The 15,901-nt window shown below is 49.8% G+C and overlaps 1 protein-coding gene across 2 annotated transcripts in view; it reads right to left on the bottom strand.

The window, feature by feature from the left end:
- Positions 1–15,901, bottom strand: part of Sap30bp (SAP30 binding protein) — a 32,717-nt gene that overhangs the window by 11,203 nt on the left and 5,613 nt on the right. For both annotated transcript variants that reach the window (XM_039086430.2, NM_001108305.1), the window contains one exon: positions 2,958–3,000. In XM_039086430.2, coding sequence (XP_038942358.1) covers positions 2,958–3,000 — 43 coding nt within the window. The remainder of the gene's footprint in view (positions 1–2,957; positions 3,001–15,901) is intronic.

The following is a 15,901-nucleotide window of genomic DNA, read 5'->3' as shown; positions in this document are numbered from 1 at the left end:
GCAACCTCCAGCCTCTGGGACATAAGGAGTAGAGTGTGACGGATGGGAGGAGGGAGCCCTTGTGAACTAAGATAGGAACAAGAGTCCCTGGGAAGTAAATGACAAGAAGGTGACATATTCTGGACAATAAAAGTATACAGCAGAGACTTGAGGACAGGCGTGAGTGACTCTTTCCTAAAACCTAGAAAGCATTCAGTACAGAGAGAGCAGCTGCCCTGCAGAGTGGCCAGAGCCCCTAACCGTCTCTGGAAGTGTCAAGCCGTGTGCCCGCAGACACTTGGGCAGTGCCTGTGCCTTAGCTGCTCTGCTCTGCTCTGCTGGGAGCAGCTGCATTTAATATCTGCAAGCCTGCTGCAAGCATGAGTCAGTCCTGCCCCGCTAATGCCTCTGTCAGAAAACATCTGCAGTGTCCACGGCCACCAGGTAGGACTCTGGGCAGAACAGCTAGTTCCGGGGACTTAGGCTACGGCAGGGAGGAGCAGGGGTAGAAAGCCCAGTGGGGCTGAGGATGCCTGCAGGATACTAACCAGCAGGAGGCTCCCGAGTGATCTGAACACCACTCCACATCTAACACGGTTTCAGGCCCGTGGGGCCGGCAGCTGTCAGGAGTACAGCACTGGCGAAGCCTGTGAGTTGGGTTCTTGGCTCTTTGCTTGTTCTTTTAAAGCCACTCTGATGAAGAGCTGACTTACCACCTGCTCCTCAAAGAGCAAAGAGTGCTAACCCTATGCAGATGACAATGTACTGTGTCCAGCACAACAGAGGACATAAACAGACCATGTCAGCTATATTGAGAGGTTCCTTAGTCACAACAGACAAATGTAGAGGAATTCCCATGCTCAGCAGTGTGCATGGAACTCTCAGGAACCTGCATAAACAGAAAGCCAGGCGGGAAAGCCGCCATCTGCAGCAGGCACTCAGCGTGTCCTCAAAGGGACACTCATGGGCAGGTGACAGTTCTGCTCAGCATCCGCTCACGCACAGGAAGGCCCTCATAGCACAATGATCCAGCCTACGTGCTTGCCAATGGGCCTACTTCATATGAAACTTAAAATAGGGCTGAACTCCCATCACGATCACTTCTCACTTGAGACTGAAGGAAGACACCTGCCCAGGGGAGCTGAGCACCAGGAACTAAGGAGGGTAGAGGTGTCAGCCTGTAACCGGTCTGGTACGACTAGTACAGATACAAATGCCTATCAAATCTAACAACAGGACACTTAAACTCACAGGTTTTACTCTTTAAATTACACCTCAATAATGCTATTTCAAACACATGGCACAGAAGCTGAGTTTCTGCAATACCAGATCTCTGAGAGGCTAAGGTAGACGACCAGCCAGGCCATAGCCAGGCCATGCTACGCTCATGAATCTTTAAAAAAAAAAAAAAAAAAGTCAAAGCAAACCCAGAGGAAAAAGAGCCAAGCTGGTTAAGGAAGAATTCCAGCCGATGCCCGAACACGTCCAACACTTATCTGACACTGCTCGTGTGAGTGGGGGGCACTGCTGTATTGGTTCACGGTCAGGCTGCTCTCTGACCTAAACCCTGAAGTTTCTCAGTGGTGAACAGCAGAGTGAAGTGGTGCCCAGATGGAGGAGGCTTTCAGTTCCCACCACACCTGGCCTTGTGTATCAACCACTGCCAAGGCCGCTGGCTTCTGATTAGATGTGTGCCATGCCTCCTTTAAGCTGTCATATCCCGAGTGTCATTTTCTAAAGAACAAATTCTAGGGTTTAAGGAAGCCCTGGTTTTAATTTACATAGTTGCATGTAAACGTGTTTGAGTATGTGTATGTACTTCAATGTATGTCATGTGTCTGCATGTTCCTGCTGAGGTCTGGCAGAACAGAGACAGCATTGGACTCCCTGTACCTAGAGTTACAGGAAGTTGTGAACCACCCAACATGGATGCTGGGAAATGAACCTGGATCCTTTGCAAGAATAGCACTGAGCCATCTCTATAGTCCCTGATTTTTTTTCAATAAGACAAACTCTATCCGAAAACCCAGAATCAACACAGTTAATATTCTCGTCCAAGACAAAGCAGAATGAATAATTCCTAGCACTTAGTTATGGAAAACCAGTCACTCATCAACAACCCATAGCAAAAGGGTACTTCTTGGAAAATAGGCAGGTGGGCAGGACCCCAAAGACCACTTTCAAGCCAAGTTTTTGGGCTTTGAACCCCCAGGGCAGGAAAGCACAAGCCCAGAATGTACTGGTGGACGTGCAGGGTGGTTCTGCAGGGGTCTTTTGGGAACAGAAGGAAACCAAGTAGGATCACACTTGTCTCAAGATTAGCACAGTGGCCTGGGAGCAGGAGATGGCTGTTGCAGAGGGAAGGCTGAACCTGACAGGGGACACCAGGAACTTCCCCTGGCTTAGGGTTCTGGAGCCAATACCAAGTCAATGGCCAAACTTAGCAGTGGAGTGGTTTTCTAAAAGGGTTGAGGTGCAGAGGCTAGCAGAGTGCTGGGATGTAATTTGGTTTCCTGCAAGTTACTCTGCTCTCCAAAGTTACCAACGGCCACATATGCTAATTTTGTGAGACATGTTCCCGCCTGGGGACAAGGCAAAGTGCCAGGAGAGGGAGGTCCCATGCCAACTTCTTTAGCAACATGAATATGGTGGTTGGGGTAAGGGGACATAAAGACAGAGAGGTCAGGCCCAGGGCACAAGTGAAAGAAACAAAGACCAAGATGAGCTGCCAGCTGCTAGGGGCTCTGAACTCCCCTGACAACATGGCAACCAACCAAAGCCCAGAAAAGCGCACACAGAATGCCATTTTCAAAGATGTTGCCTGGAGGTCTCACCCAGTCACCCTAGGAAATGCCAAAGGTCTCGTAGTGTGAAGGGAAACTGCTCACAGCAGTGAGATGCCCCAAAGAACAGAGGCTTGGCATAAATAAGCCAGCTGCTCAGGGAAAGGCTCAGAAGTGTGACCTTAGGGTACTCACCCACTAATTCCTGGGGATCCCGCTTCTCTGCTTCTGTGTTATCCTGTGGAGAGAAAGAAACACACAAAGGTAAGCTGGGCTCCTGGGCCACAGTCACTCTCTTCACCGAGACACCTGAATCATCATGGAGGTTGAACGGGTGAGTACTGGCAGCGTGCTAACACTGAGCAGTGCTTCAAGGCTCCCAGCACCCTACAATTCTGACCCCCAGGAGTGAACAGCATTGAGCCATTTGGGTGAGCCATAGGTGAGTGCCCCTGCCACCTGTGTGACTGTGCCTTGCCCATGGCTCCCCTGGGCTGGGAGGGCTTATCCAATCACATCCTTTGGGAGACCCTCCCGTAAAGCCCAACTCTGGAGACCGATGGCTCCTGGGAGTTTGCTTTTATTTTATTTCAAACCATCAGCATTATGAGCATATCATGAGGATTAAGGGGTAGCTCGAAGAAGCCCTTCAGGGACTAAATGAAGCTGCCCAAGCCCCCCAGCTTGAGGTGGTCCCAGTCTTCCTGGCTTTCCTTGACCCTTATCTCTCCTTACACTGGTTTTATATTCTGTCCAGAGAAACACTTTTTTTTAAAACACTGACTACAAATGTCTGACTTCACTGCTTCTCTAAACCAAACCAAAGTTGAGAGGCTGACAGCTAAGTTACAGGCTTAAAGCCGCACCCTTGCCTCTGCTGACCCAAATGTACTTGAACTCAGTAAGATCAGGGACATTTAGTGCCAAGAGGAGATAGTGTTTAAATGGCAGAGAAGTTCACTAAAGGTGTCAGGTCTGGTGTCCTTCCTTTGCTTGGTGAGGGAGGTGATAAGACAATAGGATCTCCACATGAGAACAGCCACAGAGCCCTGGCACCAAGGAAGGAAGGGAAGGGGTGTGGAGAGTCCAAACTCCCTCCCAAGTCAGGCATGGCCTTGTGCCAAGACCAGACCCCTTCCCCAGAAAGTCCCTCCTGATTCTGAGACGACCCAAAATCCCCCTCTTCTGAACACTGTGGCTATTCATTCAAATTGCAAGGGCACAATGTAGAAGCCAGGCTGCTTAGCAACCTGTCCCTCCTCACCATCCACCTCCTGCCAATCAGGTGGGCAAAGAGGAAGGCGGGCTGGGAGGTGGTCCTGGAGGACTGCCACATCAAGTTCAGGTTGGAGTCATAAATCAACTGTTGTTCAAACAGGGCCAATCCTCAGAGGCAAACAACAACTCCTTTGTCGCAGCAATGGGAGAATTCAAGTTGAGGAACATTTCAGTGGCCAGGCGTGGGACTGTAAAATTCCCTTGTGTTTTTCCACTAGGAGACAGCTTCCTGGGTGCTGAGTATAGGAAAACATCAGCTGGAGCTCCTGCCTTCATCTGCAGACACACAGGCCCACATAGGGGACTGGCCTGTGAAGTCTCCAGGGCCCAACGTTCTCCAGAGGACATTGTCTATCCACAGCATCAGGAAGTGGATCACATTTCTTTAAAGGGAAAGACATTATTTCAGGGCTGCCTTAAGGAACCAGGAGCTCCCCTGGGGATTTTTTATAGCTTTTGTGACCTTGGAGTTGGAAGGGGAGGAGGGGCAGGTGTGGGTAGTGAGGGATGGAGCCTGCTCTGTCTTTTGGGTCTGGCTGGCCTAGTGGGCAGTTCAGCCCTGTCTCTAGGAGAAAAGACACAACACTGTTAGAAAGGAGAACCACAGGGGGAACACAGTCTCCCTTTCCCTGGTCCTGTGGCCTATGGCTCCTTAGCCTTTCTAAGCTCATCTTTCTGCCCGGGAAGGGTTTGGGGTCACATCAGCTGTTCTTAAATGGAGGCAGGTCCAGACAGAGTAGGGAGGGAAACTAACTAGGAAAGGGGCCTAGTGACAATGAGGACCTAGAGCTCAGTGGCAGAGCATGGCACAGTCCTAAGTTTGATCCCCAGTACTGCAAAGGTAAGTGACCAAATCCCCCACTTGCCACTGCTCCAAAGTCAGAACTAACTGCAACAAATCAGCCTTGAGGCAGGTTCAATACAACTGGAGACTCCTGTAGCGTAATGCAATGACCCCATGGAACCCACACACATCCCCAGTGGTGGGGTGGGTAGAACTGGGGAGGGATGCACAGCACACACAAGCAAAGATCCAGAGAGAGCCTCCCATCAGTCTCTCAGATGCTGAGTTCCAGGTGAATTCGAACCCAGCACCTATGAACTATGCTCAAGATGGCCATAGTGCCAGAACACAGACAAGGAAGCACTGCACACAGTCAAGGAGATGGAAACCGACACCCTAACCAGCAAACAGGCTAAGGAAACAGTGCTACAAACCCACTCTAGGAGAGGGACTTACCAGCCCTTAAAAGGGCAAGGAAGAGGGGTTAGGGATTTAGCTCAGTGGTAGAGTGCTTGCCTAGCAAGCACAAGGCCCTGGGTTCGGTCCCCAGCTCCGAAAAAAAGAAAAAAGAAAAAAGAAAAGAAAAAAAAAAAAAGGGCAAGAAAGTGGGGGTTGGGAATTTAGCTCAGTGGTAGAGCACTTGCCTAGCAACCACAAGGCCCTGGGTTCGGTCCCCAGCTCTGGGGGGGGGGGGGGGGGGCGGAAAGGGCAAGAAAGGGAAAGGGGAGGCACGAGGACATAGGGGAAAACAGGACCCCTCAGTTTCCAAGTGCCCAGGGAATTCCTGTCTGAACTTGTATAGCTTTCACCCTCTGGCTTTCAGTTAATCAAAGTTAACTCTACCTGTGAGCCCCATTTACCAGACAGTTGTCTGTATTAGCCAGGGACCTGGAACCATGGCAGAGACAAGACCCTTCAGCCTGGCTCTCACCTCTAAGATGAAAAGGTCGTGCTATAGCAGCTCTGGGCTCAGCCTCTTCACCTAGTCTGGATTCAGTGAGGACACAAGGAACCTCACAGCTTTGCAAGCGAAGCTAAAGGAGGGAGGGAGGAGAGGATGACGAGGTTCACATGCTGAGCATGTATATGTGGGCATGGTGGCATGGTGGCACTGGCATGGGAGGCTGAGGCAGATGGAGTTCAAACTGTAGGTCAGCTTAGGATATTTGTGACATCATGCCTCAAAACAAAACAAAGCAAAACCAACCAAAACCAAAACTAAAAGCACAGTGTGGTAGTGCACACCCAAGACTTTGAAGGAGGCAGGCAGGCCAGCGTAATAAGACCCAGTCTGGTCTTAAAGAGGAAAGAGGAAGCCAAGTGTGGTAGCATGTCTTTAAAGCCAATATGGGGAAGGCAGACACAAGTGGATATCTGTAAGTTCTAAGCCAGCCAGAACTACTTAGAGATTTAGTGAGACCCTGTCTCAAGTAGACGAATAGGGAAGATGGAGGAGAGACTGAACACCAATTCTAAAGCGAGAATTTCTCTTCTGTCTGTGCTCGCCCTTCCCCTCTCCTCTGCCTTCATTTGAGGCTAATGTCTTAACAGCCACATCAGAGGTGGCCGCAGAGGCCAGAGAATATCGCTGTGAAACTGCAGATTGGGACTTTTCCAATAATTCTGATCCCACTTGCTGTCAGTGAAAGAAGCCTTACTGTCCCCAGGAATGTGGCTCCCATGCAGAATACAGAAGCTCGGCCACAGTGGAGCTGACAGGCAGAGGAAGGAAGGAAAGCCTTACGGGCCCATAGAGCTGGAGACTGCTGTGCGAGCTGAGAGGATTTATGCACTGTAAAGTAGCAGGTTCTGGAGGACAGAATGGTGGTTTATATACAGCTAGCCTTCATCAGCCCTTCTGGGAACCAGCCCCATGGGGCACACACAAAGCTCCAGTGACAACCTTGAGTCATAGCATACGTAGCCCCAGGCATTTGGATTCTGTCAGTCAACACGCCATGCTTTCTTCCCAGCATTGGGAGCATTAAGCACAGAGAAGGCATTCTGAACAGGGCGCAGGGTGGCATTCAAGGAGCAGGGCAAGCAGACTGTTCCTGGCTGGACAACATAACCTGGCAGCTGGAGAGGACTGGGGAAGGAAGTAGCACCAAGCAAGCCCCTGAAGCTATAAAGTCCTAATATGCCATCTTGTTTAATAGCAGAGTTGACTTAAAATAACAGAAAGCTCAAACCTGTAATCCCAGCACTGAAGAAGCAGAGACAGGTGGACTGCTGAGTTCAAGGCTTGTCTAGGCTGACCAAAGCACACCAAACAGACCATTATCTCCCTCTCTGAATGAATCTTCCCAGCAGCCTCAGCCCCTACCAAAGGCTGTATCGTTCTCTTGTCCCCTTTCCACAGAAGGTCTGTTCTCTGCTCTCCCCAATCTAGAAAACACATCCTATGCAAAACGCAGACCTTTTCCTTTAAATGTTCCTGTGCTCCTGCCTAGCTGACAAGTGAGGATCTTCCACAACACTGTGTGTGCTCTCAACAAGTCTGGCCACCACGGATGCTACACACAGCATTTGTTTGCCAGTGTTCTTCAGGTTTCATGGCTCCTTCAGCTGCCATGCAACAGATAACTCAGGTGCCGAACATGTTTAGCACCAGCTTGTTCTGAGCCCTGGGCTCGCTGACCGCACGGGAAACAGGCAGAAGGTAGCTACAAAGGGGTCCAAGCTCAAATAAGGGCTGATGTGGGACCGGGAAAGGCAGGAAGGGGCACTAAAATTCACTGTTTGCTCTTTACCGTTTCTGCCTGTCTGAGACAGGGTCTTGCCTTTTTAGCTCAAAACTTTGAACTTGCAGACCCTCCCACCTCAGTCTCTGGAGTGCTGGAAGTCCAGGTCGGTACCATCGAACTGAGTCCTGCAGTCAGTATTCAACCTAATACTTTTAAAGGCTGAGACAAAGCAGGGTAGTGTAGGGGGCAGGACACAATTAAGCTGGGTGTGGTGGCACTTCTAGAAGTCCCACCTACACTAAGACGATAGTCACTTTAGCTCAGAAGTAAGGCCAGTCTGGGTAACTAGCAAAATCCTCCCTGAAGACAAACACACAAAGATAAAGAACAAATCCATAAACAGCGAAAGACAATTACTGGAGAGCTAGCTCCCTCACTGACTCCATAAATATTCACTGAAGATTTATTATGTCGCAGACAACAGGCTAAGCAGTCAGGCTAAAGTAAAAACATTGATAGTGGGGATTCAGGTTTACAGTGAGCCCTCAACTAACGATCTCATTTAATTTTCACAATAGCCCAGCAAAGTGTTCTGAGCCCCAGGAGCCCTCCCGGGGGCCACAGAATAGGGCTCTGTCTGTGTGGTGGCACACACCTGTATCACTGCACTTGGGAGGTAGAGGCAAGTCCAGGAGTTCAAGGCCAGTCTGAGCTATAAGAGATCTCATCTCAGCCCCCCTACCCCACGTGCTCCCGAAGGGGCAGGAATGGGACATGTAGAGGGAAGCCCTGGGACTCAGTGACACCACACAGATAGGTACTGTGCTAAGATTTCCACCATGATTCACAGCCGGTTCCCACATAGGAGTGCTGTACATAGCAGAACATTTCCTTCAGTTGTGCCCTGTGTGCCAGGATGGGGCCCTTGAATGGGCATGTGGCCAGCCAGGGATGGAAACACTGCACTTAGCAGGAAAATGGGCGGAAGTTGATGGGGCCATCATGGATGCACTGGACTTGCCTCGACTCTAGACAGCTCAGACAGGGAGGCTCAACTCACCAAGCAGAGCCAGAGGCGGCTTCCACAGGAGGTTTAAATAGCAGTCTGCCAGTAGACAGTAAGTCAGCTTCAGCTGGGCCTTGCAGTTTGCAGAATAGGCCGGGAAGGAGAAGAAATAGCGTCTTTCTCTACTAAAAACCTGATTAAAGCAAAGCTGTATGTCAGGCTCACCCGACAGTACAGTTCTACCACATACAACCTGCTGAAACCGGCCAGGCTTACAAGTGAATTCGAAAGTCAATGGGGAGGGGTCTAATACCTGACTACTCCGAACCACCCATACTTGACAGTGTGTCAGGATTGTTTCTTGGGACTTGTGAAGGGTGGCTCTCCTCCTGACCCCTGGAGCAGTACAGGTGGTGTCTATCTCGGTGCACGGGCCACCTTACATGCAGGCCTACCACACTTCTTTTCCTTCAAGGCTACCTGTGAGAACAGGGTATCTGGGCTTTGCTGTAGTTCTGGGGCCTTGGGGAGACCAGCTACAAAAAGACAAAGAAGAGGATGGCCTGAGCTAAGCGTAGAGCACTAAAGCCTCAGCCACCATGCCAGTCCCAAAGCATCACTAGCCCAGCTCACTCCCAGATGATAAGTTAACAGGCAACCAGCATCCCCGAGAGCCGGGCACGATGGAGATCTGTACTGGCAGGAGGGGGACTCACTGCTCTGCGGACCTCATGGGAAGCCTGGTATCTCATGGTGTGACTGGGAAAAAGGCTACCCAAAGGCTAGGAATACAGATTTGCTGTGGGCACACCTTTAATCCCAACTTGGGAGGCAGAGGCAGGAGGGTCTCTGGGTTTGAGGCTAGCCTGGTCTACAAGGCAAGCTCCCAGCCAGGACAGCCAGGACTACATAGGTCTGGTCTCAAAAAAAAAAAAAAAAAAAAAAAAAAAAGAGGCAAAATCTTCTCAAATTTAGAAATCACATAGCCAGCCACATTGTAAGGGGCAGGGACAGAACAAGAGAATGGAGGCCAAGTGCTGGATCCCCAGGACAGGCAATTTTCCACATCATGTAATTTCAAAAAGATGAATCCCAGCTGGGAAAGGAGGGCCCAGCCACACCTCAGTCAGCAATCCACGGCATCCGGCCCTGAAAGGAAGGAGGTATGTTGGGGCTTGCATGGCTGATAGGGGGGTAGGCGGGCATGCAGTGGCTTCTTCCCGGCTGCAGAACCACAGAGGGGTGGGGCTCCTAGGAGTCTCAGCTCCAGTACACCTGGAGCAAGGGCAGTCAAGGCCTGTGGTGAGCCAAGGAGAGGATCAGAGGAAAACGCCTGGGTCTCCCTCTGCACACCATGAGTAAAGCATGAGTGGACTCAAGCGGATGGGCTGGTCCTGCAGACTTCATCAACAGAGGATGGCGCTGCAGCCCTGACTGCCCGAGGACTCACAGAAGAAAGTGCACCCCAAGAAGGCGGAGCCTCAAAGGCGATCCTCCTGATCTGTGTAAGGAACGAAAAGGTCTCCCCCAGCGCCTCCCACAGGCGGAACCTCAATCAAGGACAATTGTGGCTGCTTGTGCAGCTTCAAGAACCCCATGCATGGACCAATGGGGGAAGTCAGCGGAGAAGTGTGCTAGAAGTGTGCTGCTTATCGGAGCCACTGCAGAATAATTTCCACAGTTTGAATTGTCAATTTATTTTTCTTTGATGTGTATGAGTATTCTGCCTGTATGAATGTATACCAGGTTTATGCAGGAGCCCGCGGAGCGCCTCAGATCCCCTGGAACTGAAATTACCTGCAGGCAGCTGTGAACTGCCGCAGGGTAACTAAACCTGGATCGTGCGAGAGTAGCAAGTGCCCTTAACCACTGAGCCATCTCTCAGGTCCTCTCCTTTCTTCTATTGAAGGAAGACTCACGCTGTAGCCCAGGCTGACCTGCCAAAGCACTGTAATTACTCCAGTGAGATCCATGGTGTCCAGCTTTTTTTTTTTTTTTTTTTTAATAATTTCTTATTTAGAAATGTTTACTGATTTATCTTACAATTCTGCTTTTTGTTTTCTTTTTTTAATTTTTAAATTTTAGGTTTTTTTCTTTGAGATAGTACCTTACTCTGTAGACCAGGTTAACTAGCCACAGACCCGGCAGTCTCCATGTGGGTGGTGACCGAGGACGTGGACTCCATCCACCTCTATTGCTGTCCCTATGTAACTGGTGGCAACTAATGCTCTTCCCAAGGTTCAGTTAACAACAAACTCCTGGGAAATAAAGCTCTTTACGTACCTTTCCCTTCCTAGGTCTTTCATTCAGATAAGGCAGAAGAGCAGTAGCAAGGGCGGAGAGACGGCCGTGGTTGAGAGCATACACTGCTCTGGCAGAAGATCAGGTTGATTTCTAGCACCCAGGTCAGGCAGCTCACAGTGGCTGGAAGCTTCAGCCTCAGGTCACCCAGTGCTGCCTTCCAGCCTCTGAGAGTCCTGTGCTCAGGAGTGCACACCCCCAATTACAATTAAAAATACAATTTGAAGTATCACTGCCTATTAGTAATAACTTGGGGAGGAGAGAGAGAATGAAGGAATGACTGAGTGAGCCCTGCCCATCGACAGTCTCCACACGCAGTGACCAGGAGCCACAGACCGCTCCAGGGTGGAGGCACACAGCCACTGGCATGGCTGAGCTGGGCCTCCTCAGGGCACCGAGACTTACATCTGCCTCAGCCCCAACTCCAAGACCATCTACCACTGAAGCTTCAACCTGTGCATCAAAGCACCCAGCATCCTACGGCACATAAGCGAACGGGCTACAGGATACTCAAGGCACTCACAGGAACCCTGGACATGATACCCCCCACACACATCTGGTTTCTAAGTAGCAGTTGAACCGTGACAAGAGTAATACTTAGTGTCTGCAGCTAGCTACTTAAGACAGAGAACCACGAAGCACGTTTTTGTCTAGGAGCTGTGTGAACCAAAGTACCAAGGTCTGTGAGCTGAGAACACATGGCTGCAGGATGTCTTCACCCTGCGGAACACACACAACACACGGCACAGCTGCACTGAAGGCCATAATGGCCTTGGCTGCTTCACTCACTCTGGGAGCTCTCTCCCCCTCCCCACCCCATTGCATAAGATCCCAGAAGGTGGGCCTCACAGTCCTGCTGAGCTGGGTGAGGTGGTGGGTGTGTGACTGGCCTCCACAGCTGGAGGACAGCTTTCTTTAGGTACCAACTCCCCCTTCAATCTTGTCCGTTAGAATCTTGTGACAGGGTCTGGCTGTGGCGTGCCCACTGGCCTGGAACTCACAGATCTACCAGCCTCTGCTGGAATTAGAGGTATGTGTCATCATGTCCTGCCAAATCTAAGGCAGGGCTTCACTGTTTAGACCAGTTTGGCCCCAAATTTGTGACCCTCCTGCCTTACCCTTCTAAATTAGCGACCACACCCAGCTTGGGCTCTAAGGATTTTAAGAATGTTTTCTTTTGATTTAACTGGGATCATACACACCTCTTTCAAAAATGCCACAACAATTCCCTACTCAATGTTAGCGCCTAGAAAAACCAGGATTCTTTCCCTACCACAGAGCCTGGACCAGAGGCCCCAGGGAGCTCCCAAGTACAGGCCCTCCCTGACAGCTGGCAGCAGGCGGTTTGCCTTTCTTGTTCCAGGTCATCTATCTATCCCTGCTTGTGGTCAATGGAAGGGCGTGCCAGGGAAATGGAAATACCTCTATCCACAGGAACTGCAGGAGTGGAAGAAAAATAAACAAGGGAGAATGTTCCAGAACTATGGAGGCAAAGCCTGGACAGAGGACAGCGGCACTCGGGAGCTCCTGCACCAAGGGCAAATGGACAGAGGGCACACTGGAGCCACTGGGAGCTCGAGGTGCGGTGCTGTCAGAGGGCTGCCACAGCTGGTCTGACGGTTTCTAGGACAGCAGCACTACCTTCTGTTGAGTGATCAAAGCATTTAAGGTCCAGACTGCTTCCCTAGGAGGTGAGACCAGACACCAAGAGAAGAAAGTATGGAATAGAAGCATGCCAGTGTTTAGCTTCTCTTGGCATACTGAGTTGCCTCCCCTCTGGCCTCCTCTTCTCTTGATTTGTAACTCAGTCCCTTCTATCTCAGACTGACAAAGACCAAAAAGGCCCCCTCCTATACAGTAGGATATGGAGTTACCATCGTATTCAAACTCCAACGCAGGAGACTTCACACAGAAGCAACTCCAAGTATCAGGGTAACAAAATTAGGTCGCAGTCCTCCAAAGGCTGAAGCAGGAGGATGGGCAGACTGAGGCCAGCCTGTGCTACAGTGAGACCCTGTCTCACAGAACAGAGTAACAGGAGCAAGGAGATGGAGTCCCAGGCAAAGACACTTGCTGTTCAAGCCTGACAACCTGCATTCAACCCCCAGGACATGTGCAGAGGAGGAAGGAGTGACTCCAAAGTTGTTCTGTGACCTCTGTATGTGCACATGGTACACACGTGCCCCTCTCTCCACAGCTATACACACACAATAATAATGAAAGTTTAAAATAACAAAAAGGGAATTTCTAGTCTTGTTACCTTTTCAGTTTTTGGTTTGTTTGTTTTGTTTTTTCCCGACAGGGGTTTCAGCCCTGGCTGTCCTAGAACTCCCTCTATAGATCAGGATTTGCCTGACCTGCCTCTGTCCTGAGCCCTGAGATTAAAGGCATGGGCCACTATACTGGCTTGCTGATAGCAGCAAGAGAATTCTCAACCTTGCCCTTCTACCATACTTCTCCTCTCCAGAGAGTCTGGAACCCTTTGTGGATTTGTCCAACCTCAACGCAACCCATAAACTAGAACATTAATGACGAATAGTTTTACTTTTTACAAACTGTGAGAATGCTACCTTATGAAGAACTCAAACCATTGGCCAGAGATGACGGAACATTCTCCAGTATGACAGCAAACCTCCCATGTAGCTCTGTGCTATTCCAGGTCTGCATCTGGCCGTCTCTCCCTCCCTCCCAGCTTTCTTTAGTGCCTTCGCCTGCTCCTCTAACCACACTGAGGCTGCAAGCACAGGCCTCTCTTCTGTAGTCAGTGACACTGGTGACCAGCCTGGGAAGTGAGCAGAGGCCCTGGCAACGGTGGTGGTGGCAGCTGCTACTGCTGATCTCAGGCGCCCAGCACTATTTTAAGCACTTTAACCCTTATCAAACGAAAGGCGGATTTCATTATGATGCCCATTTCCCAGAGAAGAGAAACTGAGGTTCAGAGATGTCTCAAGGAAAGCTAGATCCGAAGCCATGCTGGGATGTATTGTGTTGCTCTGGATAACCTAACCGCTGCACTACAGCCACTGACACCAAGAACTCAAGACACCAAGGAGGGCTGTGGAACTGACTTTCACAGAACAGTCAAAGTGATCACTGACCCTCAGATTCTGTTTATGTGGGTTCTCACAGCTGGTCTGCAGGTCAGCTGTGGTGGCGCTTGCTTGCAATTCCAGCACTTCAGAGACAGAGGCCGGAGCACCACTGTACACTGAAAGCCAACTGTCAGTACGACCAATGTGCAGCAAGGCGTAAAACAAACAAAAACCACAGAAGGGGTCTGCAGCCCTGGGGGATCTGCAGAGCTCACACTATCCCAACAGCAGCCAGTATTTGCTTTTGTTTGTCTTTGGTTTTCCAAGACAGGGTTTCTCTGTGTAACCCTGGCTGCCCTGAACTCATTCTGTAGACTAGGCTGGCCTCAAACTCAGAGATCCACCTGCCTCTGCCTCCTGAGAGCTGAGATTATGGTATGGTCAATTAAAAAAAAGGAAATTCATGTAAGAACACCCTTCACCAAGCTGTAAAATGATTCATTTTACTAATGTGACCCTTGAGAACTAATGTATTCACCACCTATGATGACCTGAAAGTAAACCAAACATGTGTAAGGCCCATCAAGACAGCTGTCTCAAGGAAAAGTTCATATGTGTAACTTGAGGTCCACGTGAAAACAGCTGTTTTCTTCACTGGAACACCACTTTACACGAAAGACTGACTGACATTCAGGCTATGCCTTCTTGGTTCTCCACAGACATTTTATCAGAAGTGAAGAACAGCATTTACTGGCAGTAACACTGAAGTTCCCAAGGGAACTTACTAGAAACATCGTTGTAACCTGACAGCTTTCTACCAACCTGTCAGATGACACTGGTAATCAGAAACAGATGCCCTTTGGGGCTATTCCAGAACAGTATGTGTCAACACCCAAAACAATCTGTGTAGCTCAGAGATTTGCCAGTTTCTGGTCTGGTGGTGTGAAATCATGTACGGTAAAGACCTACTGAAAGTGTTTTAGAGATACACAAGAGGTTGGGCATTGTGGCTTGCATTTGGGAGGTTGACGCAGGAGGATTACTGAGAATCTGAGAGCAGCCTGGTAATATAAGGCATTCCAGGCCAGCCTGGGCTTCAGCATGTGAGACTTTCAAAAATAAAGCAGGGGGAGTAGCGGTGCAGGCTTTTAACTCCAGCAGAGAGGTAGAGGCAAGCAGATCTGCTCTAAAGTGAGTTCCAGTACAGCCAGGGCTACAAAGACAACCTGTCTTGCAGGACGGACACACACACACACATACACACACACACACACTCTCTCTCTCACACATACACACACACACACACACACACACACACACACACACACACACAAACAGAGCAACTATTTTTTAGCAAACTACCAATTAAGTTTTGAGTGTTCACATGGTTGAGTGCATGGTGCATGTGTGTGTGCGGTGTGTGTGCGGTGCCTGCACATGTGTACACAGAGGTCAGAGGTAGGAGGTCAGGATCCTCCTGCATTGCTCTCCACCTTATTTTCTGAGATAAGGTCTATCATTGACCCTGGAGCTCACTAACCGGCTACACTGACGGCCCAATGAGCTCTAAGGCTCTCAGTTTCCATCCTGCCCGGTGCTGAGTCTGCACCTCTCTCGGTTTGACTTCTAAGATATCAATATACAAAATGAACAGAAGCTCCTTGGGATCTGCATTTCCAAGTTGTGTCATGAAACCGAAGGTTTTGAGACCCCTACATGAGGAGTTAAAATAGATCCTGAAAAGAAGCAGAGAGTGCCATCTGGTGGACAGACGGCCATGACGCAACTCATTAGCTTAACAAACAGAAGAGAAACTGAAAGACCTCTGGCAATTATGCAAACCAAAAGCTTAGAACAAAATCCTCTCATATAAAGTTAAACAGAACTTAAGTCCAACAGAGCTGGAGAGGTGGCTCGGAGGTTAAAAGCACTTGCTGTTCTTGCAGAGGACCCGAGTCCAACTCCCAGTACACACCAGGCAGCTCACAGCTAACTGTAACTCTAGTTCCAGAAAGTGACACCTCTCTTCTGGCATCAGTGGGCATCTCCTG

The sequence above is a fragment of the Rattus norvegicus genome, chromosome 10 (genome assembly GCF_036323735.1).
Source record: "Rattus norvegicus strain BN/NHsdMcwi chromosome 10, GRCr8, whole genome shotgun sequence".
NCBI lineage: Eukaryota > Metazoa > Chordata > Mammalia > Rodentia > Muridae > Rattus > Rattus norvegicus.
This window is presented reverse-complemented; position numbering and strand designations above follow the sequence as displayed.